Source organism: Eucalyptus grandis, chromosome 10, assembly GCF_016545825.1.
Source record: "Eucalyptus grandis isolate ANBG69807.140 chromosome 10, ASM1654582v1, whole genome shotgun sequence".
Lineage (NCBI taxonomy): Eukaryota > Viridiplantae > Streptophyta > Magnoliopsida > Myrtales > Myrtaceae > Eucalyptus > Eucalyptus grandis.
In genome coordinates this window covers 28,170,234-28,196,124 of record NC_052621.1, presented here as the reverse complement: position 1 = coordinate 28,196,124, position 25,891 = coordinate 28,170,234, and the positions used below count along the sequence as shown (strand labels likewise).

The window sequence follows — 25,891 nt, the reverse complement described above, 5'->3', positions numbered from 1 at the left end:
GCCCTCTCAGCCTTCGCACGCCGCTCGCTTCGTTTGTCACCATCGTCGCCTTTCTGGTTCCGGCGATATAATCTGCAAGTGGGTCGGTTTCATTTTCGGGCTCGGCCGCGTTGGCACCAAAGTGGAAGAAGTTTTCAAGTGCTGGGTCCCGAGCCCTCTTCGCCTTCGCACGCCACTCGCTCCGTTTGTCGGGGTTGTTGCTTTTCTGGCTCGGGCAATATAAACCGCGAGTGGGTCATTCTTGACTTCGGGCTCGGGCACGACGCCAGCGATTTTGAAGCCAAAGCAGAAGAAGCTTGTGACTGCTGGGTCTCGTGCCTCTCCGCCTTCACAGGTCGCTCGCGTGTCTTCACTAGATAGATTAGCGTATCCCCTTGCCATCGCTACTGGATTCTCTCCCACAAAAGTTAAGAATCGCCATGCTACTCTTGTTCACTTGAGGATGAAACCCGTGAAGTGTGGAGGCAAACCCAAGAGATCAGCGCGAGCGTGGGTGGGAGAGAGGAGTGAGCTGACGAATCGTAGCCGCCGATGAGACTCCGGAGGTGACGGCGGAGGCAAAGGGCGCTCGGGATCCAGCAACTGTGACCCAGCGGGGGTCTTCGAGGAGGCGACGTGCCGAGACAGATCCAACCAGCACCTGCGACCGACGAGAGGGCTTTGGGGAAAGGGTAGGGGCATGGCGAGGTGGAGGTGGAGGCGGACGCAGTCAGACATGCCGGAGAAGGAGAGAGAAGGTATCTGCGTTTTCTCTTCTCAACTTGAGGAAGGAGAAGGCAAAAAGCGCTTGAAAATTGAAACGAAGAGAGAGGTTTTTGAGCGGCAACAGCATTAATTAATGCTTCTACTAAGTCTCTTTTCAGCCGCAGCAGAGGAGAGAGAAAAAGAACTTTTGACTTCTCTATTTTCCAGTTGGTATGAGTCCAAGGACACGTGTCGACCTGTTAGTGGAGCCACCTATAATTGCGCGCGCCACGTAGGACGGTGACGTGGTGATTGGCAACCACTGAATATTTTCTCAATCAATGCTGAGGTAGGGTTAGGTTTTCGCCCTTACGTGGATTCAATTATGATCTACATCAATGCGTAGTTCGAATTTACCGAGAAATCAGGTGATGAGTAGGTAAAGGAATCGAGACTTTGTAGCCCGTGCATATTGCTCAATGAAGGCGAGTTTTTATGCTCGATTTTCACTTGCGGCGGGTCCCACTCTTGAGGTCTAGCCAAGAACTTTTGAAATCGAGACCGATGAATCAATATGAATTCTACGGTGTTCGATCCTTAATTATATGTGGATATATGTTGAGATTTTTAATCACAGATGCGATTTTCTTGATATTGAGAGTGACATTTCTACCTTGGACGCATTAGTTTTGTTTTTTGTTTGTTTGTTTGTTGTTGTTTTTTTTTTTTGTGTCAATTAATGAAAGTGTCTGATGTTTATTGAGATGGACATATCTAGACAACCACTTCCTTTAAGAATAGTCAAGGCCGGTCCATGTAGATTAGATTCCAAAAGAAATATTGTGAGTAACTATAAGTAAAAAGTGTTGACTCGACATATATATCACTTATTATCGTTCTAAATCTATTCCGGAAATAAAATAAAAAATTCTTACTTTAATAAAAATTTTACCAAACGGATGTTAACTTTTTTCATTCCAAGAAACATAAAAATAGAATCAAACTCTATTTGGAGTAAAAACAAATAGGCCCTTACTTGACGTTTGAGGTAGTTATTAAGAGTTTTATGTTTCTCCAAAGCATTGTGGCCCTAGAAATTCGATACCACTAATGCAAGATTATAAATTGATTGTTGTTTCAAAGTTTCAAGTGATCCTCCCTAAATGCCTCAAAGTGGCAAAAGGTTCCTGGCTTGACACTCTTTTCACATTAGAAAGGAGAAATTAAGGGCGTCTTTTGATGTGGGGTCTGCTGAATTTTATCAAATTCTAATGCCCAACCAATCAAAAATATTTCATGATTCCTACATGTAGGGTGGGTATGCTGGACCAACTCCCTGTTAAAAAATTTCATGATTCCTACATGCAGTGTGGGTATGCTAGACCAACTCCTTGTTAAAAATATTTCATGATTCCTTCATGTAGTGTGGGTATGACTCTCCTCACTCAATCAACTCCCTTGTCATTAATATTTCATGATTCCTTCATACAAGCTATGTGTAATGCAATGGAATATTTATGACTTTGTTTATGTGATGCTGACCTTTTGATTTTAAAATATCCTTTCAATTTTTGCTTCTATTGGGAATGTTTATGGCTTTCTTGTGCTCCATTTTATGACCTTGGTCTCGTCCAAAATGAATTGGAAAATTTCACCCCACCCGAACTTTAGAAAGGTGTCTTTTTTACCCTCTCCAAATTTGAACCTCAATTTAATAGTTTGAGCCCTTGTAATTTTTCTTTGTTAATCTTCAAGACTTAGATGTCACCATACTTTCCGGTGATTTGTCTTTGCAGAATAATTAAGCAGGTAATTGTTATCTTCACCTTTTACAATGGGTTCCAAGTTCTCTCTCTCTCTCTCCTCACCCGAGAGGCTTGCTTAGTTCAACACTCACCACCACGTCTCCCCTCTCCCTCGCCACCGTGCGCTTTGCCCTTGCTCCTTTGGGGGCCGTGGCGGACCTCATATGTGAGGCCAGCGGCGGCTCTGTCAACTCAAGGCCAGATCGAGCTATAACCTACAAAGTTTGTCGGGGTTCAATAGCCGGTCACAGAGGCTTGTAACCAGCCATGGCCCTCGTGCCGCATGGCCTTGGCAACCACAAGCCAAGGGCTTAGGCCGTGTTGCTTGGCCTCTTTTACTTTTTCGAGGTTTAAGGTTCCTTGTGTTTCTGTTTCACATCCCAAATTTGCCCAGTTAACTGAGGAAAAGAAAGCTCGAACTCGAAGACGAGTAGAGTTGAGTTGACGAGAATGGATAGGTCGTGTTGGGCTAGGAGAATGATTTCTGTTGGGCTGAGACACTCAGCCCTAGATGGGCCTTGTCGCATGATTAGATTTCTCTTATTCCGGCCCAAGTCCATCATGGTTGCGTTGAAAGAATACGTACATTGAGACTCGGGAACATGGGCATAACATGCGCCACTTGGAAAGAACAAAGAAACATGTCACGCCAGCCCATCATTCCCTTCGCCTGTTGAAAAACTACCTGCAGATTGTCAAGCATTAAAAACCAAAAATGCGACTCGTGCACTTTTGAGTTAGAACAAGACTAAGAAGCTGCAATCCCGACAGGTTACCATTATTAGGTTCCAAAAGAGTAAAAAAAAACTAACAACTAATCAGTGCTGCAACAAGTTCTTTGTCCTCAACTCAGCCCTAGCTTAATGCAGAAAAAACGAGAAGCGGCTATAAACATGAGACAAGCGCCTAGATTTTTTAGACAGAGAGCAGCAAATTGGGGTAATGTTCCTCGATTACACTTTGTTCGGTCCGTCAGAAATGGAGAACTGGATTAGAGAGCAGCAGTTGGGGTAATGTTCCTTGATTACACTCTGTCCGGTCCATCAGAAACGGAGAGCTGGATTTGAGAAGCCTTCAATTCGACGACCTTCTCATCTCTCGGTGTGGACCTAAAGTACCAACCGTAGAGTATGAGCTGCACCGCACCAGATAACGCTCCAAGACCATTGCTAACCTGTAGGGTTTTTCCGAAGTTAATCGTGTATGTGTGATTTCTTTACATTCTCATGTTTCTTGACTTGGAAAGTAAAAAAGGTTGAAATTTAGCGAAGTTTTCTTTCAATTTACCAGAACAAAAATGTCGAGCTTGATGAGGGCATACGCAGTCCACACACAGCCATTAAGAAAGTTGGCTAGTGAGAGATAGAAGGGCATGTACTCCACACTCTTTGTGGTGATCACTTTTTTCTACAGCAAACAAGGTAAAGAAAGAGGGGCAAAAACAATGAAAAGGTTACCCTTTGCTGGGACTAATAAACTGAGATTTTGGTTTACAATCAGGGAAGGGACGTGGATGAGTACGTACCATGATAGTAAGAGGTGAGCTATACATTATGATGTTGAACACATCACAGATAATTCCAAAGGCAAGGATTCTTCTCTTGTGGTCATGAAAAACTAGCAAGATCGCCAGTGATACTGCAGCAATAAAGATGACTTCCCCGCAAAGCCAATAAATCACTTTCTTCTGCACGCGCGCACGCGCACACACACAAAATATTAGAAGTGAGCATTACCATATAATAAATACCACTATCAACCCTAATGTTATGAAATTTGTCAAAGTACCAAGAACAGAATGAGAGTTTGTACAATGCAAAATTTGGACATTGGAGTGGCTAGAAAACCGTATATAAAACTAAGGTGCCTTGACTTAAGGTTTGTTGACCAAAACTAAGATATGTTACACATTCTAGATTTTTAGACGAGTGTTACATAGATAGGATAGAATGTAGTCACCGATGTTTGACTAGAAGAACTTTATCAGAGCAGCGAACCAAATAAATGCCAAATTCAAGAAAAACAAAGAATAAAATAAGATAAGTATAAGGCATCTATGATTATTGTATGCCAACAATGTTGTACGTGAATAAATTTGAATTTATTGACAGAACGTATGTGTAGAAACTTGAAATGCATAATTGAACGAAAATAAATAAATGCCGAAGAACCTATATAAAGAAATTAAATGTACGAATAAAGCTCAAGTACATACCCTTTCCTTGTTTGGAGCATAGAAAAGAAAATGCATATGTAAATGAGCTCTAGCACAAGCCCAACGCCGTTGATGGTGGCGATGAGGATGCTGTCCGGACGAACAAAGGGCAAGCCATACAAAACCCAGAAGATGCAGTTCAACACGGTAGCAAGGTAAGGATCCACTTTAAATTCCTCCACTGACTTGTTCTTTACGATTCTGTAAAATGTCGGGCTGCAAAGCATAGCAGATATAATAACCATAGTCATAAAACAATCTATTTTACATTGCAAACTAAGCGGGATGGCATCGTATTACATGTTTAAAGAATAATAATAATTATAATGAGAGGTTGAGCTAAAAGTTTACCATGGCGAGAGAAAGAGGCCAAAAGATATGACATTCCCTGTTTAGTGAAAAAGCCACGACAAAAGTCAATAAACTCTCTTCAACAGAGAAATCATCAGGGATGAAAATCCATGAATTCCATCACAAAAAAACTCGCAACACATCGTACCCAGCGTTCTCAAAATCTGGTCGTTTCATGCCTAAAGCAAGAGTGGGACTCGGAAAGCTTCATTTTACTTTGCATTTCATCTTTATCGAATGCATGATGACGACGATGGATTAAAATCCAGTCCCGAACAAACGATCCAGGATCGACATGCACAAAAAGAAGAAGAAAAAAAAACGAAGCTTGCGACACCATTGCGTTGCTCTCTCCGATCAAGCATTTATGGCGTTCGCCTCTTATCCGACACCATGCATGACGGGTAATTTCGAAAACAAGCTTAGCTAGCTAGCCACCGAGCAAGCTCATCGCATTCTCTTTAGAACAGTTGAAAAAAAAGCGACAGGATAAAAGCAGTGGATATGAGCGCTGTAGCCCGAACATCTAACGACAGAACGAAAGAAGAACAAAATCTCGCGCTGGCTGGCGACGACGATCATCCCATCACGAACCGTCAGGAAATTTACGCACGCCGAGCTCACCGATCGCGAAACCTAAAAGGACGCCGACAGATCAAGGAAATGAAGAAGCGATTACCGATGATGCCAACTACGTTCCTAGCTGTTTCGGCCGTCACCATCTTCGTCGAAGCCAAACACAGCTTTCTTTGCTAGCTAGAGATTCTGGTGATGATTCGGTGCAAGCTGCGTGCAATGCGGTGCGAGAATGGGGAGAGAAATCAGAGAAAGGAGAAGGGAAGAGTCGGGGGGGAGGTGACGGGGAAGAGGGAGAGAGGGAAAGGGAGTTTCAGTAGGAGTGCAAAATCGGAAAGAAATCACTTTAAAACACAGTTAGCGCGGAAGGTTGATTATGTGTTGAGCTTTGATTTTGTGCTTAATGAGTGTACACGTCACGCTAATCAAATCCTTATCTGTGATTTCTCTTATTATTACTCTTTTCATAACGTCAATTTGGAAGGGATGTTTATTGGAACTGCCGACTTTTGCGAAAGAAAAATGTGATTCCTAATCAAAACGCAAACACTTTTTCTCGCTATATTCGTTTGGTAAATTAATCCCCATTCAGATCCAAATTTAAATCCACTATTCCGTATTTGGACTTTTAAAATCCCAATTCGAATTGCTTGCCCGAATTCTGGGTCAAACCTTACCGAGTGTAGGAGCATAGAAGGGTTAGATATGTCTTCGTCATTGTGCTTATCTACCACGGATAAAATGGAGGATGAATTTAAGTGAATACAAGCCAATCATTTTTACAGTATTTATTTGGATGAAATGCACGTTTGATAACGACACAAAATTTATGTTCTCGGAATTGAAACTCATTTGATAAGCCTCTTTAAACATCTCCCTCCCATGTTTTTTTTTTTTTTTCTATTCATTGTGCTCCGCTCTTTCTTGAGATAAAACATCTTTAATTGATTGAATTGCTAGCGTCAATGTAGAAATCATACATCGACATGCAACGAGGACAAGCAATGAAAAGAGTTCTTATTTTGTTTTTGTTTTTGGGCTAAAAATTTGTCCCGAAAATATAATAATAAAATTGCGTTACCCCACGGATTTTTATTTCCAATCTATTCTCAGAAATAGAAAAAAAAAAAAAAAAAGTTAATAAAACGGTCATCATGCATGTCTCATAATCGTCATCTTCAAATTTTGTAAGCTATTTTAAAAAAAAAAATTATAATGCTTTGCAATACGTACCATGACTTGGCGCTTTAATACCAATGCATATTTTCTCCTCTATTTGTGTGGGTGCACAGTTTGTTGCTCAGTTGACTGACTGACTGTTGATTTTACCTGAACCAAGCGAGTGATTTGACATGCAGACGAAAACTGAGGTACTTTGCTTAGGCCGGCATTGATAATCTGTCATGAATTTTTGAGCTCTTCTTATAATCTGCTAGGACTACGTTGGTGGGATTGGAGTTTAATCAATCTCAAAGAACCCAAACCAATTGATTTTGGGGAAAGATTTTAAATTTTTGTTGTTTTTATCGTCAACATTCTTTTCAGAAACCGGGCACAATGGAGTATGAATTCAGTAGTTCGATCATCTGAGTTCATACAAAATGCCAAAATACATGAACCGTGAAACTCAAAAGTTGAACTCGTTCCTTCTTCCCCTGCATCAGAGCCTCATGCTGGAAAAATAAAGAGCATCGACGAGTGTTTAGGGATGGAATTTTCTTTTTGCTAAGAGGGGGATCATTTATGGGGATTGAGGAGGCCTCGAAGAGGCGATCAATTTCGGCTCTCTTCTACTTTTCCATGGCTTCTTGCGTTTCCGTTCAATTTTAAAAAAATTTGTTACCAGTAACTCTTTTTATTTGTTTGTTGTTTCATATCCCAAATTTGCCCGATTAGCTGAGAGAAATAGGCTTAAACTCGAAGACGAGTAAGAGTTGGAGTCGATGACAATGGACGGACCATGTTGGGCTAGGAGAATGATTTCTGTTGGACTGAGCGGCTCAGCAAGAGATGGGCCTTGTCGCATCATTAGATTTCCCTTATTCTAACCCAAGTCCATAATGAGGTTGCGTTGAAAGAATACACACATTCAGACTCGGGAACATGAGAATAACATGCGCAACTTGGAAAGAAACGTGTTAGGCCAACCCATCGTTACCTTCTCCGGTTGAAAAACCACCTACAGATCGTACATCATTAATAAAGCAAAATGCGAACAGGAGTCTCGTTCACTTTTTGAGTTAGAAAAAGAGGAACGCCTAAGAAGCTACGAACCTAGCAAGATTCCAGAAAAGGTCAAAAACCTTAAACATCTACTACGACAAGTTCTTTTTCATCGGCTCAACCCTAGGTTAATGTAGAAAAACAGGAAGCAGCTATAAACATCAGAGAAGTGCCCAGGTTTTCTAGACAGAGAGTAGCAGTCGAGGATATTGTGGAGTTGGGATAGTGTTCCTTAATTACACTCTGTCCGGTCCATCAGAAACAGAGAGCTGGATTTGAGAAGCCTTCGGTTCAATGACCTTCTCATCTCTTGGCGTGGATCTATAGTAGCAACTGTAAAGTATGAGTTGCACCGCGCCAGATATCGACCCAAGGCTATTGCTGATCTGCAGGGTTGTTGCCAGGTTATTAATGTATTTGCTGGTTTCTTTATATTCTCATGCTTCTCGACTTCAAAAGTAAAAAGTTGAAATTCGTTCAAACTTTGTTTTAATATACCAGAATGAATATGTCAAGCTTGATGAGGGCATACGCAGTCCATACACAGCCATTGAGAAAATTGGCTAGCGAGAGATAGAAGGGCATGTACTCTACACTCCTTGTGGTGATCACTTTTTTCTGCAGTAGACAAAGATAAAAAAGAAGCAAAAACAGAACAATGGAAGGGTTAGCATTGGCCAAAACTAATAAGCTAAGTTTTAGTTTATTACGAGGGAAGGGACATGGATGTGTATGTACCATGATGGTAAGAGGTGAGGTGTACATTATGATGTTACACATGTCGCAGAAAATTCCAAAGGCAAGGATTCTTCTCTTGTGATCATGAAAAACCAGCAGGAACACAAGTGACATTGCAACAACAAAGGCGATTTCCCCACAAAGCCAATAGACAACCTTCTTCTGAAAAGAGGAAAAGAAAAAAATAAGAAGCGAACATTAGCATATGATAAATACCGCCATCATTGCAATGTTCTGAAATTTGTCAAGGTACCTAGGATGGAATGAGTGCTTGTACAATGCAAAATTTGGACATTACATTTCTAGAAAAAGTATATAAAACTAAGGTGCCTTGACTTAAGGTACATTGAACGAAATTTAAGATATGTGATACATTCCAAATGTTGGATGAGTGTTACATAGATAGGACACAACATAATCACAAATGTTTGACTAGAAAAACTTTATAAAAGCAGCAAATTAAATAAATACCAAATTAAGGGGGAAATAAAAGAACAAGATTAACTATAGTGCATCTATGATTACTGTATGCCAATAATGTCCTGAGTGAACAAATTTGAATTAGTGACAGGATGTATCTAATTATTGTAAAAAACGTGAAATGCATAAACGGAACTTTTATGGGTTTATTCTAGTCGGCTTCTTTTATGGGTTTATTCTAGTCGACTTCCACTCAGAAGACGTAGTGTCAATAGAAAAGCTGTAGGTAAGAGAACTTGAAAGTAAATCTCAAAAAACTCAGACAAAACTGGCACATACCCTTCCCTTATTTGGAGCATAGGAAAAGAAAATGCAAAGGTAGATAAGCTCTATCACAAGTCCGACCCCATTGATGGTGATGACAAGGATGCTGTCGGGACGGACAAATGGCAAGCCGTAGATAACCCAAAACATGCAGTTCAATACCGTAGCAAGGTAAGGATACTCCTTAAATTCCTCCACCGACTTATTCTTTATGATTCTATAAAATGTCGGGCTGCAAAGCAAAACAGATTTAGTAATTTTAGTAATTAAGAGAACGACATGCATTACTTAACCTCTAAAAAAAATCCAATACTGGATTCTCTAGCAAATTCAATTTAAGTATATTATAGTAGTCCCAAAGCTACAACAATTTTAGGTCACTTGATATAAGTGTAGAAGTTTTGTCCAGAATCATTGAACGTGCCGACAGTACATTATCATCAAGCCGGATGATCCTTAAAATAACATTCACTTAAGATAAGTTTTCTTTTCTCTTTCTTTTTTATCAAGATGAATATATGTAATAAATCCAATTGCTTTTAAAGATTAATTTATCTAATTAAGCTCACCCTAGGAGCACAACTCGCATTGCTACCACCAACTAAGCTGGATGGCATAGTGTTGCATGTCCCAAAAAAAAAATCAAGGCAATGACAAGAAGTTAAGTGAAAGTTTACCATGGTGAGAGGAAGAGTCCAAAAGATATGATATTTCCTATTCAATGAAAAAGTCACGAAAAAAAGTTAATAAACTCTCCACAAGAAAGAATAATCAATAATGAAAATCCATGAATTCCATCATGAAAAATCGAAATGGATCGGACGGACGTTTCAAAAATCCGGTCGTTTCACGCCTAAAGCAGAGCGGGACTCAAGAAAGCATAATTTCTACATGGATCTATCTGATCCGCTTGAAGATGTTAACGTTTCTTCCATTATCGCGCCACCAATTTTGCGCTTCATCTTTATCGGGAAGCAGAAAACAACAGAAGCTAGCAGACCATCGCATTGCTATTTCCGATCAAGCATTAATGGCGTTTCGCCTTTTATTCAAGACCGCGAGGACTATTTTCGAAAGCAAGCTTAGCTAGCTAGCTAGCTAGCTACCGCGCGAGCTTTATCGCCCTCTCTTTCAGAACGGCCAAAGACGACAGCACGAAAGCAGCGGGAACGATCGCCGTAGCCCCAAACGTCTAACGGCGAGACGAAAGAAGAACGCGAGAACGCGATCTCGCACTGCCGTCGCCCATCTCATCGATCGCAAAACCTTAAAATGAAGAGCCGACAATTGGCGAAACAAGATGCAATTACCGATGATGCCAACCACGTTGTGGGCTGCCTCGGCCGTCACCATCTTCTCGAGCGAGCGAACAAGCTAGAGAGAGAGAGAGAGAGAGGGAGAGAGAGTGATGAGAGAGAAGCGCATCGGCGTTTGAGATTCTGGCGATGAGTCTGATAAAAGACTGCGCGCAGTGCAGCGTGACTGCATGTATATATACAAGGGAGAGAGAGTGAGAGGCGGAGTTTTCTGTTGGGAGTGCAGAAATCCGACGGAGCCAAAAAAAAAAGGACTCCGCGCTCGTAACTGACTCCCTGCCTCACTCCAGAAAAATATCTCATCATCTCCTTCCTTCATTATCCACGCTAAAAAATAATTAAACACGCATAAAATGAAAAAAGAAATCATTAAAACACGATTAGTGCCGAAAAAAAAAAGTCATTCAAGTAAAACAGTTTTTGTGTTGAGCCTCGCTTACTACTTAATTAGTGTACACGTCACGCTAATCAAATCCTAATATGCTATTTTTCTTCTTCTTCTTCTTCTTCTTTTTAGCATCGATTTAGAAGAGATATTTATCTGAACTACTGACTATGGCTTGAATATATCAAAAGTATATTCAGATTTTGTCTTAGGATACCCAATCTGAATCGCCCGCCCAAGTTTTGGCTCGAACCTTACCAAGCGTAGGAGCTTAGAAGGGTTATAGAGATTATGGGATCATTCAATTATAATACATAAGGGGGTGATTCTCGAGAATTAGGTTGATATTTGGACCCTAAGCTGTATAACCTTTTTGTTTTTTAACGTATCCCGCGTCATGATATTAGTTGCTTGATTTTTAGCAAATATCTAACTTGTCATCCCAATGGTGAGGGAAGCGAATATATAGTCAAAAAGGTTTGTTTGAGTTATGCACTCTGATATTAAAGGTACATGCTATATGAAGAAAGGTTATACGAAATATGCACGTGGGCCTCGCACTAAGTCTACAAGAGCCAACATCTCAGATTAGGTTCCGGCAAAAATATCACTTTCACTTAGGCACAATACTAGTGAATCGATTATAACTAAGGCTCCATTTGTTTCGTGAAAAATAAAGAATTTGAAAAATATTTTCCTAAAAATGATTAGTAATATTTCTTCAAATAATTAATCGACGAAAAACATTGTCATTATTAATGATAATTTATATCTAAACATTTTGATTTACACTGAAAATATTATCATTCGCAAACAATCATTTTCAATAAAATATTTTTTCAAATCATCTTATTATCACGAAACAAACAACGAAGCATAAACGCCCTTTAGCCAATTACAATATGGGCTCTTCATCTCTAATGAGATTCCCGTGATTTTTTTTTTTTTAAGGAAAAAAAAAAGAAAGAGGTAAAAGAGAAATTTAATGTTTTATTTTTCCCTCACTTGCCCCGCAAGGCGAAAACTGCGTGAGCAGAGCGCATCTCAGAACACGCACCCCATCCAGTTGATTGTCTCGCGAGGAGAGCGACGCGGCAAACCGGCCGTTTCGGGAGTTAGGTTGGGGCCCCGCCGAACCATCTACCCCTGCCCTTCCACTTAATTACGGGTTCGTGCCACTCCTTTCGAGCTTGCGATGATGATGAAGATGATGATAAACGCGACATAACATACGTCGCTAGTAAGCATGATTCCCGAGTTATTTAAACAAGGTGCACAGCTAACGTGAGATGACTTGATCGATCAATCGAGATCGTCAAATGTCTTTCAATCGACTCGATTGTTAGGGGAAAGAAGAAAAATAAGGATTCAAATTGTTTTCACCTGTTTGTACACCGAAAAGCAATAGAAAAAAAATCCAAATATCTTGTACATGAGTTATCTAAGTTAATTGTTGGATTTTTTACTTGACTCGAATTTAAATAGCCTGGTAGAGTTGGTAAGTTGGTAATTTTCCCATGTGTGAAAAAGATAATGTGAACTAATGAGAAAAATTAACAGACACTTAATTTTCCTATAAAAATTATTTTTGTATATATGAGATTGGGTACTAAATTCAAAAGTAAATTTTTTCGTCAGGACAAGTTCGAGTCCACTTGCACCAGCCAAAAGATTTTCGTGCATCATCTCTCCGCCTCTCTGCCGACCCACGCCAAGGTGATGAAACCAAAAGGTCTTCCAAAATTGGGAATCCCGACAAAGGATAAAGCTAAGATCCTAGGTTGTCAATAAGTAAATCTGGTCTTCATCCATTTATGACAGTGGTGATTCGAGGAAGCTGGCCTGCTGATGTGGAGTTCAATGTATGTTGTTGGACGTAATTAATCGGTCGAGTCGGATATCAATCAATGCTGAGGTAGGGTTAGGTTTTCGCCCTTACATGGATTCAATTATGATCTACATCAATGCGTAGTTCGAATTAACCGAGAAATCAGGTGATGAGTAGGTAAAGGAATCGAGACTTTTTGTAGCCCATGCATATTGCTCAATGAAGGCGAGTTTTTATGCTCGATTTTCACTTGCGGCGAGTCTCACTATTGAGGTCTAGCCAAGAACTTGTGGAATCGAGACCGATGAATCAATATGAATTCTACAGTGTTCGATCCTTAATTATATGTGGATGTATGTTGAGATTTATAATCAAGGATGCGATTTTCCTGATATTGAGAGTGACATTTCTACCTTGGACGCATTAGTCTTGTTTTTTGTTTGTTTGTTGTTTTTGGTGTCAATTAATGAAAGTGTCTGATGTTTATTGAGATGGACGTATCTAGACAACCACTTCCTTTAAGAATAGTCAAGGCCGGTCCACGTAGATAAGATTCCAAAAGAAATATTGTGAGTAACTATAAGTAAAAAGTGTTGACTCCACACATATATATATCACTTATTATCTTTTTCGCTTGTCTTCATGGCATTTTGAGATGTTACAAACTTTTCTACTTAAAAAATGATGTCCTTGTTGATGTGATGCGGTCCATTCGTGCCCCTCCACTGTTTGGAAGTTTGTAAAAAGCCGCAACTTATTTGAGCCCCTCTTATCTAGGCAAATAATCACAAGCCATGCATCTTCTAGAAGGATTCCGCTACAATATCGGAGCGATAATCCAACGAGTTTCATCAGAAAGGGCTACTCAAGTAACCAGACAAAGTAATGAGAGTACAAATTTACATGTCACTTAATAGGGTCTCTCCTTCCGTGTGTTATTTGGGCACATCGCATCTTTTGATGAGCGGGTCCCTCCAGGCACAATCATTGTAAATGAAACTCGTTCGACACTTTAAATCCTGAAGGGGCCTCGACAAGAATCATCGAGGGCGAGCTTTGCTTGCAAATTGCCCAAGCTTGTCTTGGCTCATCCATTTGATCGGGTCTATCGACGTTGCCGATTAGCCGATGAACATCTTCAGCATGGCGGGCCGAGGCCTTTCGAGAAGGTATCCCACTGCCCAATCAATCGCATTAGTATATGTAAAAGCCCAGTAGAGATGCATCGGGTTGGAGGAAGGCCCAACTAACACTTTGGGCTTACGAAAACCATCAATTAAGCAAAAGAAGCCATCAAATGCACAGTACCCCTCTTCTCTTCCCTCGTGCCAAAAATCTCTCTCTCTCTCTCTCTCTCTCTCAAGCCATAGCAATGAGGTTGCGATCGCCATGGGGAAACTTGGATCTAGACCCCCATGTACGGCGGCCATGGCAGCAAGGGTTGTCGCAGTAGAGCAAGGAATTGGAGTTTGGGCTTTGTCAGGGTACAGTTAAAATGAAAAAAAAAAAGGGTGCGAGAATATGAGTCATTTTTAAAAGAGACACCAATCTTGTGAATTGGATGTTCGATTTTATTGAGTCAAGGTAACAAATCTGTGATTTTGAAAATAAATGTACACTTTGGATATTGGAGCGAAGATTAGTTACGTTTTATGCATTTTTTTTTCTACAAAACTAGACAGGATAGTATTCATGATAAGGTCGAGCTAGCGAGTCCTATGTGTATCTTATTCTTATTCCCCCTCCCTTAGCCTGGCCACATGGAAACCTTATGATCTTGTAATGAACAGACGTGAATTTATCACATGCCATATGGTCCCCTTCCCCCAAACCCAAATTTTTTCTAGAGAGAGAGAGATTTGAGAGGGCAAAAAGACATTGAGATTGCTACATGTACATACAGATACGTGACAACTGACGGGGGGTCACTGTACTTGTCCAACTTCTGGTGGGGGAAGAAGGAAAGGTGGAGGGGGGGAATTAGCCAAAAGCAACCACTACCTTATGCTCCCACTTTATCATCAACGAGCTCCTTTCCATCAGCCATACGACACATCACCTACGCAGAGCTGCTCACCCCTCACCCACAACATCACATCCTAAAAGTCAAGTTGTTCTTCTCCTCCTTCCTCCTCCTTCTCTTCCGGTGCTTCCTCCTTTTCTATTCTTGCTTTCCAATTTCACTCTCAACACCTCTCCTCTCTCTCTCTCCCCCACCTTTAGCTAAAGCTCAAGACTTGCTAAGAAAGATAAAGGCAAAGAAAAGTCCACAAGCCTTTTTTCTAGTCAAAAGCACCACCATTTGGGTATCTTAACTTAGCTGTGAAGGAATATATATATTAAACTCATTAATTTAATGTTATTTTTGGGAGTGAGGGAGAGATGCAAAGGGGTAAGTGACATGTTGATGGCAACTGCAAGGTTCATTTCACTATTCCCCTTTCTTTCTTTTTCTCAACTGTGGGATTTGTGCCTCACTATGCATCCATATGCTTTTAGGGATTCCAATCTTCGCTGAGGTGTCCAAACCTATGCATCCTAATTGGATGCGGCTAACTTTGTGGGTTATGAAAAGTGATGAAGGTGGTCGTGAAGAAATATGCACAAGACCATGTACGCCAATACGATATTACTCATTAATTAAGTAATTATTTTCCATTATAAATTGGAATGACGATAGACATACATATTCTAGAAATAGTAATTAATTTGGCTAACAGCACACAAACTTTATATATTCGCCATAAGAAGGCCTCCTCTGACAGATGAACCCCAGTCCACAATGTTTCTTATCACCTCGTAAAGGAGATGAGACACAAGCCAAAATCCAGCTAAGTGGCCTAAATATAGAATCATTCACTTTGGATGATGATAAAAATCGTACCTCAAAATTGTGTTTTTTTAATGCTGAGGTGTCCAAACCTATGCATCCTAATTGGATGTGCTTAGCTTTGTGGGTATTTAAGTGATGAAGGGGGTTGTGATGAAAATAGGTGCATAATTATGTACATCGATATGATATCACTCATCAATTAGGTAATTTCTTTTCCATTAACAATCGGAATGATGATAGACATACACGTCCTAAAAATGGCAATTGATTTGACTGATATTGCACATTTCGCATATATTCACCACGAGTGGACCCCCTCAAATAGATAAATTTTGGTCCATTAAATACCTTATCTCCTCATAAAGAACGTGAGACGTGAGCCAAAATCTAGCTAAGTGACCTGAACATAGAATCATTCGCACCCAATTACGATAAAATCGGACCCCTACATAGTCTATTGTAATTCACACACACACACCCCTGTTCCGACCCAATTGAGCCATTCATATGTTATCATCATCAATTGTGCATATAAACATGAGGAAGTCCCCTTGGACAGATAAATCCCAGTCCATGAAGTATCTTATCACCTCAGAAAGTAAGTGACATGCGAGCTGAAATCTAGCTAAGTGGCCTAAATATAGAATCATTCACACCCGATGATAATGAAAATCAAACCTCTACATTGTTTGTAATTCACACACATGCTCCTGTCCCTACCCAATTGAGCCGTTCATAGGTTATTATCGTCGATCACGCGATTCATTGTATCTGAGATCATGGGTGCTTGATATTCTCCAAAACCCACTAGCCATTAGCTTTGGGTGGAGAATCTGCACAAATCTGCGACTTACTTGCATAAACTTTAATCGAAGCACTTTCTAGTTTACACTAGGAAAAGCCCCACGAATTCAATAGCAACGCGTTCTCCACGCTCACTGGCTGAGGATGTCAAGAGAATTCATAGGCTGGCGTTCCCCCGATTCCACTGACATTTCAGTGAGCAGATGGTGCTCATCACCAAAGATTATTATAAAGAAAAGATGGAAGGTCGATAGCTAAAGCCCTTTTTAGAAGATTCTAACGAGGTTTTTCGTGCTATCCGCTATCCTTTTGGGAAAAAGAGGGTGTCTCGCCCGACTATTTCATGATTTGCTCTGGCCCTAGCTCATGGGGCATGCATTAGTTTATTTCTATTGAGTTTGATAGTTTTTTGAAAATATTGAACCCGAAATTATTAAGCCAAAGCACTGCCACTTTGCAAGTCCTTTTCATTGCTCAATAAGTGGCCAACCATGGTGGGTGGTGGAAATGAGCATAACTATCCTTCCCCCTCTAAGATCGAACTATTATATGGGATGCGAAGAATCTAAACGATCTAACATGGCAATGAACGAAGTTCAAAATTAAATTAAATTCCAAACTTGCGTAATTTATGTTGATGCGACTTACATTCCCTAAGAGAGCAATAGAAAATTTCACTATAAATCAAGATTAATAACTATACTCGAGTCACCTACACACTATCAGTATGTATCAGTGTGCAATTATACCCAGTTATCTCACAATTCAACCCTCACAATATTTTACAGAATAATTTCTGAATCCCACAAAATAATGCACGTAATCTTTACGACAAGATTTTCATGGTGATGTAATTTGTCGATTACTCCCCACCAATTGCAAAGAAAATCCATTGACACGGAGAACTCACCATCAATGGCACATCAACAAGGCACCAAAGTCAAACTCAAAATACGAATATGGAGGGAAAAATGATCCAAAAAGTCAAAAACCTATTATACAGTGACCAATTCAATTCAAACATTTCAATTATGCTAATTTAGTCTTAAATCTCTCAACTATTTGCCGAGTTAGTCATAAGCCTCTCAATCGTGCAAATTTAGCCTTAAATTTTTTAACAATTTGTCAATTTAGTCCTAAAATCTTTTGAGAAATTGCCAATGTAGTTCTTCCAATCAATTATCCAAATAATAGCTTTAATATTCAATCGGCGAATTTTCAAAATATTCAGACCTAAATTAATATAATTAAAAGATTTAGAACTAAATTGAAGAATCATCAAAAGTTTAAAACTAAATTAGCATAATTTAATAATTTAGGACTGAAGTGACTTTTGTACTATTAGGATCGGGACTTTTGGGACAATTACCCTTGGGTACTGATATTACAATGTGGAGTTAGGTACGCTTTTTTTTCATTAGCATCCATTGGTCTTTCCAAATAATATAAATACATGTAGAAAGCTCAATGCTCCAAATTATAAAATCTTGATCTTTCGTACACCCCAACAAGTCTTTTTGTTTTTAGTCAAGTCGATAGTTTAGAAAAGATCAAGGGCCTAACCGAATTAAAATGAAATGTACCAACATCAGACATAAGAAAATCTTGATTCCTCGGGTCCCATAGCCACGCGGTTCTTCTTAGTGCCATTATAAATTGATCAAGCCTGTGCGCAGTACATCGCACAAATTATTTTCTGCTATCTTTTTTGTTTTTTGGGGGAGTAAAATACCAATTATTTCGTCTTATCTATTCTTATTTTACCATATAAATTTCTTTCTATTTTATTTATTAATATGTCTGAGCAGCTCCCGTTGCTTTCAGTCGCTCCGATCGCCAACCAATCATCTCCTCCTTTGGTGACATCTTATTTACAGGTCAATATTCCAAGGCTTTAAATCACACCAACAGCTGTGTCCGCTCAAGATTGTTTTATTCTATTTTTCTTGATATTTTTTTAAATATATATATATATATATATATATATATATTTTTAAGCTTTTGTTTATGAATTTTGTTCATGTGAAAGTCCACAAGATTGTCGAGCTATTGCTTGTAGTTGGAGCGCTAAAGCAAATAAATAAATAAATAAATAAATAATTAGGAATGGCTAGACTCGACATTTTTGGATTTTCTTGCGCTTATCTGTACCTAGAAAAAAAATGATTGAGTGGTATATATTATAGTGGATTAAGGGTGTGTTGCGTTTAATTAGAAAAATTAAGGGTTCTAGTAGATTTTAATTAGTTTGCCAGTGAGAATATATGATGCTTCCTCATCTTTGCTGTCTCACATTAGGCGTTGAAGCTGCCGTTTCTAGAATGCAAGCAAGGTAGCTTGCTAACTCTCCTAGTAGCATACGGTGGTTGGCAGGGAAGGAGGCTATGGACATACTAGACCATACTAAAATAAAGAGGCTTTTGGGAAGCGACTAGTTGCTTCTAGTGAAGCTTCTAGAAGGCCGCCTCGACACATTTGCTTCTCCCCCGGCATCATCTCATGATGTGGTAGGAAAATGGATGCACAACCTTAATTATATTATCAAGTAAATATGTAGTTTTATTCGTAATTTTGATGTGGTGAATAAAAGGATTTTAATTTTTTAAAGGTTAAATTTTTGTATTTATGGAAATTTCTACCTTAGAAGAAGCGACTACACTTTTAACTCCTTTAGATAATTTAAAGCGATTTAGAGCATCTCTTGATAAAAAAATCAAGTGAGGTTAAGACTTGAAAATGAACGTGACATGCTTATTAACCGTGTCAACTTGTTTTTTTCTTTGGACTAGAATACAAAAATTTCGTTAAATTGTACACGTAAGACGCCTTCTTAGTAAATGAACAAATAAGCATTTTGGGTTATAGTCAATTGTCTTTTCTAGTGATAAATCAAGTTAATATTTTGGAAATTGAATCTTTTCTTACCAACTATACTTAGAAAGGGCTTTTTAGACTCTTGTTAACATAATTCCTAATGTAAATCCGGACTTAACGATTTCATTTTACATCTGAGTACACTATGTCGTTGTCAAACACCGAAGCAAAGACGATCTTCTCTTTCTGTTTTTTTAATCTAAACCACTCTATACACGATCGTATTTCCTCAGAAGACTATCATGTTATTCTCAACAATTGTCAAAGCAACGAAAATACATGACCGACCATGAATTTTCAAAATGCAATGAATTGATTTAGTCATTAAATAATCGATAATAGGGAGTTCCACCTTAAATGACGTGATTTATTTTTGGCCCAATCACTTGACATAATTTAACGATGTGATCCTTGCGTTGCAATCCCATTGTGTGTATATATATATATATTTGTTACTTTCTTTATTCATTTATTTATTTATTTGCACCACCACTCAAAAGAGTTGACTTCAATTCGATCCAACAGAGCTCCGACCGCCAAGCATGGGATCCTATTCCACAGTCATGGATGGCACAAACTTCTACACCCCCATCTGTCACCGTTCGTGGACAAGAGTTTGGATACGAATCCAACGGCCCGAAATCGCCAGCTGCACGGATCAATCTTTCAGCTTGATGTTGCTTAAGAAAGTCAGGTTGACTACATAAATAATTACTGAATTTTATGCAATGCGATACATAACTTTTAATTTATATAATATGATTCATGAACGTTAACTCAATACACAAGGTATGTGTTTAATTTAGTCTTTAGATATAATTCAGGAATTAAATTGAATATGTACAAAAAATTTAAGATCACATTATTGAATATAGTCTAAATACCATTTATGTCATTTTCTCATTACAAAAATCACCATAACAAATCAACCAAACTCCCTCCACTCTCCCGACCCCAAAAAAAAAACTCCCTCCACTAAAAAACTCAATGAAATTTGAAAAGCAAAAACTAATATAGAAATAATATCCGAGAAACTAAAAGAAAATGATTTTTGATCAGAATTGGATTTATAAAAGGAGCATGTAGAAATTGGAGAAAAAAAAAGCATATTCCAAGTAGTTTGAAATTACATAATTAGTCCTAAATTTAATCATTTATACTTTTGTAAGATGATCCATGATCGATGACCGAATCTCTAAATCGTTGATATTGAGTTATAAAAATATAATATAATTTAGATAGCTATGAAATATCATATAATAGCTCACCCAAATAAATAAGTTCTCAATTGAGCTATCAACATCCTTATGTGATAAAAAGTGAAACTGTCATGAATGAATCAACGAAATAGTTACATATCCAAATCTCTTCATCACAATTACCTTTAGAAAATAGGTAAATGATGTAAAGGTTTTGGTATAAATTCATTTATTATATTTTTTATATACATCGACCTCCATCTTTTAATATTATCATATTCTTGATTAATCATGTTAAATTATCTCTTACAAAATTAATAAGTGAATTTATCGTAAACTATTTTCTTCCTAATGGTAAAGACCAATTATTCGGTTTTTAGAACCTAGTGACGCTATACGTTATGGCTACAACGAAAATAATTTTTATATCTAAGAGGTGGAGTCATTCCTAATTATCTTATTAAGATTTTTTATAATTGAAAATCTAAAACCCCAAGGCATTTTTCAATAAAATCCCAAAAAGAGAAAAACTAAAAGAAAACCGAGGAATCCGCAAAAGATAAAGAAGGCAACACAAGGGCATTTTGGCCAATTCCTCCGGAGCTCCTCCTATAAAAACCCGCTCATCTCGGCTCTTTAAACTTTCGTTGCGAAAGAAGAAACGTCTGAGAAACTCCTCCGTCTTCCCCCCGTCGAAACGCCGGCGACTCTCAAGCTCCGCCGTCTCGCCGGACGAAACCGTCTCTCTCTGCGACCGATCGGCCCCCGCATGGAGGTCTCGTCCTTGTAACCTCCGCTTCGTCGCCGCTGCTGTCTTGGGATTTCGCGAGGTAGGAGCTGCTGGGAAGGGCTGTCGTAGAGAGTGGCTTGATGGGATTTTGCATATGCCCGTTGGATACTCCGGCGAGGTTGCTCTGGAGCACCAGCTTCTTCCGCCACAAGCTCATGCTCTTCTAATTCCCGCGACATCCCCAGCTCGTGTATACTAGTACTAGTACCTATAGTACCGACCGGCGCGCGCGGCTAAGCGGTGGTCTCCTGTCCCTGCCCGGAGTCGGAACCCCCGTCCGGCAGGCCTCGCCAGGTTCGCGACTCTCCGGAGATTCGCGACGTGGACAAAAAGTTATAGAGAGGGTTGAGAGGATGAATTCCATGGAGTCCGGACGATTTCTCTTCGATCAATCCGCGTGCCACGGCAATATGCTGTTCCTTGGGAACAGAGATTCGCTTTTTGGAGGTGACCATCCCTCTCTCTCTCTCTCTCTCTCTCTCTCTCTCTCTCTCTCTATGCGTGAGATGCTACGTTTGACTGACTGTTGATATTACCTGGACGGAGCGAGTGAATTTGACATGCAGACAGAAACTGACGTGATTTGCTTAGCCCGGCATTGATAAGTCGTCATCATCTTTTGAGCTCTTCTTGTACTCTGCTAGGACTAGGTTGGTGGAATTGGAGTTTACTGAATCTCAAAGAACCCAAATCAAATGATATCGGGTGAAAGATTTTGATTTTGATTTTTTGTTTGAATTGTCACCGTACTTTTTCCGAAACCGGGCACAATAGAGAATAAAGTCAGGGGTACAATCATTTGAGTTCATACGACATGCCTAATTACATGAACTGCGAAACTCAAAAGTTCAATCTTTCTCCTTCCCCTGCATCAGCGCCTAATTCTGAAAAAAATTGAGCGTCAGCAAGTGTTTAGGGATGGATTTCTTGTTTTGCTAGAGGGGGGATTGGCTATGGGAATTGAGGAGGCCACGAAGAGGCAATCGATTTTCAGCTATCCTGAGGATCTTTACAACGAGGAATATTATGATGACCAGGCGCCGGAAAAGAAGCGCCGCCTCACTCCTGAGCAGGTACAACTCAGAACAGGCTCTGATCCCATTGCGATCTATTTATGCAGTATTGACGAACAAGCTACATCTCAAATCCCAATCTTATTTGCCCTGAAGTTTCCTTCTTTAAGTGTTGTAGAGCCATTTGCTTAAATTTTACTTCTGGTTAGTGGGTTCACATCCTCAGGTTGGTTGGTTGGGATATGTTGAAGGATCAAATACTGAACCTCTGAAACTTTTCATTCTTGTTAGAACATATGGTCATCCTCTGCATTAAAAACAACTTTTATCTGCAACTAAGCCATGGATGTGTCTTCTTAGCTAAGTAGAGTTGTAGCACTGATAAAGAAGATGATCTAGATCTCCCCATATTTTCTTTTTCCTGTATCATCGAGCTTTCAGATTTAAGAATTTGCAATTTGCAAGTACTTACAGTTTCAAGTCTCATGATTTTGACTCTTGATGGAGATTAATTGAAAATCTTTTGTCTTAATTTTAAGGTGCATCTGTTGGAGAAGAGCTTTGAAGTAGAGAACAAATTGGAACCAGAGAAGAAGACCCAGCTGGCGAAGAAGCTGGGCATGCAGCCGAGGCAGGTGGCTGTGTGGTTCCAGAATCGTCGAGCCCGGTGGAAGACAAAGCAGCTCGAGAGGGACTATGATGTCCTCAAGTCGTCTTATGACTCACTGCTTTTGAGTTACGACTCCATCAAGAAAGAGAATGAGAAGCTCAAATCTGAGGTATGCTTGGTTCGGAAAAACTACGTTTGGTTGACCTGGCTTAACCCTCACTATCAAACACCCGCTGCCATATTATAATTTTTTTCTTTCTAACCGCGAGAGCAAAAGTAAGGCAAACGATTCTTGAAGTTGCTTGTTCAAGATCTTGTACATCTCTTCTATATGTTAGTCAAGGAGAGGACGAAAAGATTAAGGAATATATCATGGATAACACATTTTTCTCTGGGCCTCTTTGGCATCAGACAGTCATCTATTTCCCAAATCAGGACACCATCATATTCTTCACGCCACCAAGCGTTCGACAATTCGAGACCAGTGTGTTGTGGGTTACACCAGTTTGATTCGATCGCTTTGGCAAAGATGCATTCCAAATAGGAGCATCTGTTCTTAAGCCCCCACCTTGATCAGAAAAGACAGTTCCTAAAGTCTCTACTAGAATATGCCTTGCCAATGGCTCGCTTTCTTCTGTTGCAACATTGAGAACTTTGACACGAGGACAATAAGATAAATCCCACGACTATCTCTTGATTACCCCTTACGAATACTGTATGCGCTTTGCAGGTCAATTTCCTGAACGAGAAGCTGTCCGCCAAAGATGTCGCCGGAGCACCAGCCTCAGGTCAAAGTTCCCATGCACTTCAAGTGGAGGAAACCCGAGATTCACCCCTCGGGTTTGTGGTGAAGGTGGAGGACCGCCTGAGTTCCGGGAGCGGTGGGAGCGCCGTGGTGGATGAGGACGGGCCGCAGCTCGTGGACAGCGGCCATTCATATTTTCATTGCAATGACTACCCGGGAAGCTTGGTGGCCGTCAATGGGTTGCAGTCAGAGGACGATGGAAGCGATGATAGCCGAGGTTACTGCTCAGAGATTTTCGCCGCTGCTGAAGAGCCGCATCAGGAGGGAGGCGTGCCTATGGGGTGGTGGGCGTGGCCCTAGTTTTAGGTTTTCGCCTTTTGGTATGTTCTCGTAAATGGTTCAAGTCAAATATGTGCTCATGAGACTATGCAATGTTTCACGAAGGGGAAGAATCTGTAAACGTTTACTGGAACTTTGGACATGAATAAAACTGACGTGTTTGGTCAAATGCTCTTGTTCTTGACTATCTTCAATTGGTCCTCGAAGCGAATAACAAGATCTATGCAGAAGCCTGCCGGAAAGAGATTGAGCCAAACGATGCCTATTCCATATAACCCGCGAATAAACTCTAACGCCGCCACTCATTTTGCATGAAAGAGTCGGCAATGAGAGGCGTGATCATTGACGTATGCTGCAATTTCTATCCAAGGCAAGGCAGGAATCTTGGGAGTTCCTTAAGAAGTAGACCGGGAACAACGGGAGTTATAAAGGGGCAAATCATTGATTGCAACTGTCGCATCGGATCGAGCATCCTGGAAGAGAAATGGAAGTTGGAAGCCTGTGCCATGTGATCGTTGCTTCAGATGCGTAGCTGGTTCCATGTGGAATCGTCTTAGCGACATAAGCTCTCTCTCTCTGCCCATGTGAGCTAGCCAACCTTCTGCATAAATCCCAATCTCGAGAGCAGATTTCAGGAGGTGCTCGCGCAGATGTATGGACATGCACGTACAAATACGGTTCCAGAAAAAACCATTCCGTATGCCGAATTTCTAGACACAACACCTTTTTGCAATCGTCTTACTGTTCATGAATCTGAATCGTGATGATCTAACCACAGGCAAGAATTCCTGGTGATATTCCCCATTATGGATCTCAACATTCTGGAGAACCCTGCTCAACCACTCCTCCCTCCTTATCCTTGAGTGGGTCATCGTGTTGGCTCCCAAAATGAACAGTCTTGAGCTACAATTTCAAATCAAGAATAAAGTCAAAAAGATGCAACATCTCCATCCCTCCTTCAAGATAGCAGTGGCAGTGAAAATCAAGTGAGAAAAAGGAGTGGGAAAGAATAGATTCTGTAAAGACATAGTTTTTGTTTTTAGTAAAATCGAAGTGGACTGTGACGTGAGATTTCAAAATTCTTCACATGGGTCTATCATCTGAATCTTTCTATTACCCATTTAATATGCGAAGATATCATTATTTAAAACAAGATCAAGTCATTCACGTATCGGAAATAATAAGATTCCCGCCTTCATATTGAAATTGACATGTAATGCGGACACTTTTGGTTGCTTTAGCAGATGTTATCATTAAATAATGGTCAAATTGGTAGACGGAGGCTCCCATCTTTCTCAAATGCCTCCAAGGGTTATATGCCGCCTCACTGTGCTCAAGTCATTTTGTGGCAGTTGCGAAGCCACTCTAAGTGCTTTGATAGCTTTAGTGCATCGAAATGTTTTTTTTTTTCTTTTATTAAATTATATCTTGATGTGACGTCATAAAAGCAAAGCACATGAATATGGGATTTGGATCCATCTTTATAACTAGTAAGAGCTTAGTGGGTCTCCAAAAGTGATAAAAAGATAAGCATTTGATAGCCAACAGTATTTCTTGCGACATTATGTACATGACCAGCAGAAAGGCACTACATATAACTATCATACCATGCAACAATAATGATAACAAGAACACAAATTATCAAATTTCAATACAAAAGTCAGTTGGAATGGCATATCATGGGAGCAACATTGTGACGTGTGGCCCCTTCCACGAGGGCCGAACCTTTCAAGAAGAGCTCTTGGATATATCCACTCTAGATGGTGACAATGTAAGGGGTCTTACTTATAAATAACTTCCTATGAATACTCTCTAATCG

At 39.9% G+C, this 25,891-nt stretch overlaps 3 protein-coding genes across 4 annotated transcripts; 1 reads left to right on the top strand and 2 right to left on the bottom strand.

The window, feature by feature from the left end:
- Positions 1-3,309: 3,309 nt before the first annotated feature.
- On the bottom strand, positions 3,310-5,872 carry LOC120288891 (bidirectional sugar transporter SWEET4-like). The gene is made up of 6 exons (XM_039303127.1): positions 5,735-5,872; positions 5,056-5,092; positions 4,701-4,920; positions 4,015-4,176; positions 3,777-3,896; positions 3,310-3,663 (listed from the first exon to the last, which is right to left on the bottom strand). The coding sequence occupies exons 1-6, from the start codon at positions 5,775-5,777 to the stop codon at positions 3,514-3,516; spliced, it is 732 nt and encodes a 243-aa protein (XP_039159061.1). The 5' UTR covers positions 5,778-5,872; the 3' UTR covers positions 3,310-3,513.
- A 2,218-nt stretch (positions 5,873-8,090) lies between these two features.
- Positions 8,091-10,689, bottom strand: LOC104423893 (bidirectional sugar transporter SWEET4). Its single transcript, XM_010036329.2, has 6 exons — positions 10,647-10,689; positions 10,014-10,050; positions 9,352-9,568; positions 8,593-8,754; positions 8,353-8,472; positions 8,091-8,240 (listed from the first exon to the last, which is right to left on the bottom strand). The coding sequence occupies exons 1-6, from the start codon at positions 10,687-10,689 to the stop codon at positions 8,091-8,093; spliced, it is 729 nt and encodes a 242-aa protein (XP_010034631.1).
- A 10,538-nt stretch (positions 10,690-21,227) lies between these two features.
- On the top strand, positions 21,228-24,241 carry LOC104422596 (homeobox-leucine zipper protein HAT5). Of its 2 annotated transcripts, none has more exons than XM_010034965.3 (4): positions 21,228-21,812; positions 22,305-22,438; positions 22,918-23,157; positions 23,719-24,241. In XM_010034965.3, the coding sequence occupies exons 1-4, from the start codon at positions 21,719-21,721 to the stop codon at positions 24,091-24,093; spliced, it is 843 nt and encodes a 280-aa protein (XP_010033267.1). In that variant the 5' UTR covers positions 21,228-21,718; the 3' UTR covers positions 24,094-24,241. The 2 variants fall into 2 exon arrangements, with proteins under 2 accessions (XP_010033267.1, XP_039159864.1); XM_039303930.1 differs by having other exon boundaries at positions 22,241-22,438.
- The last annotated feature ends 1,650 nt before the right edge of the window (positions 24,242-25,891 follow it).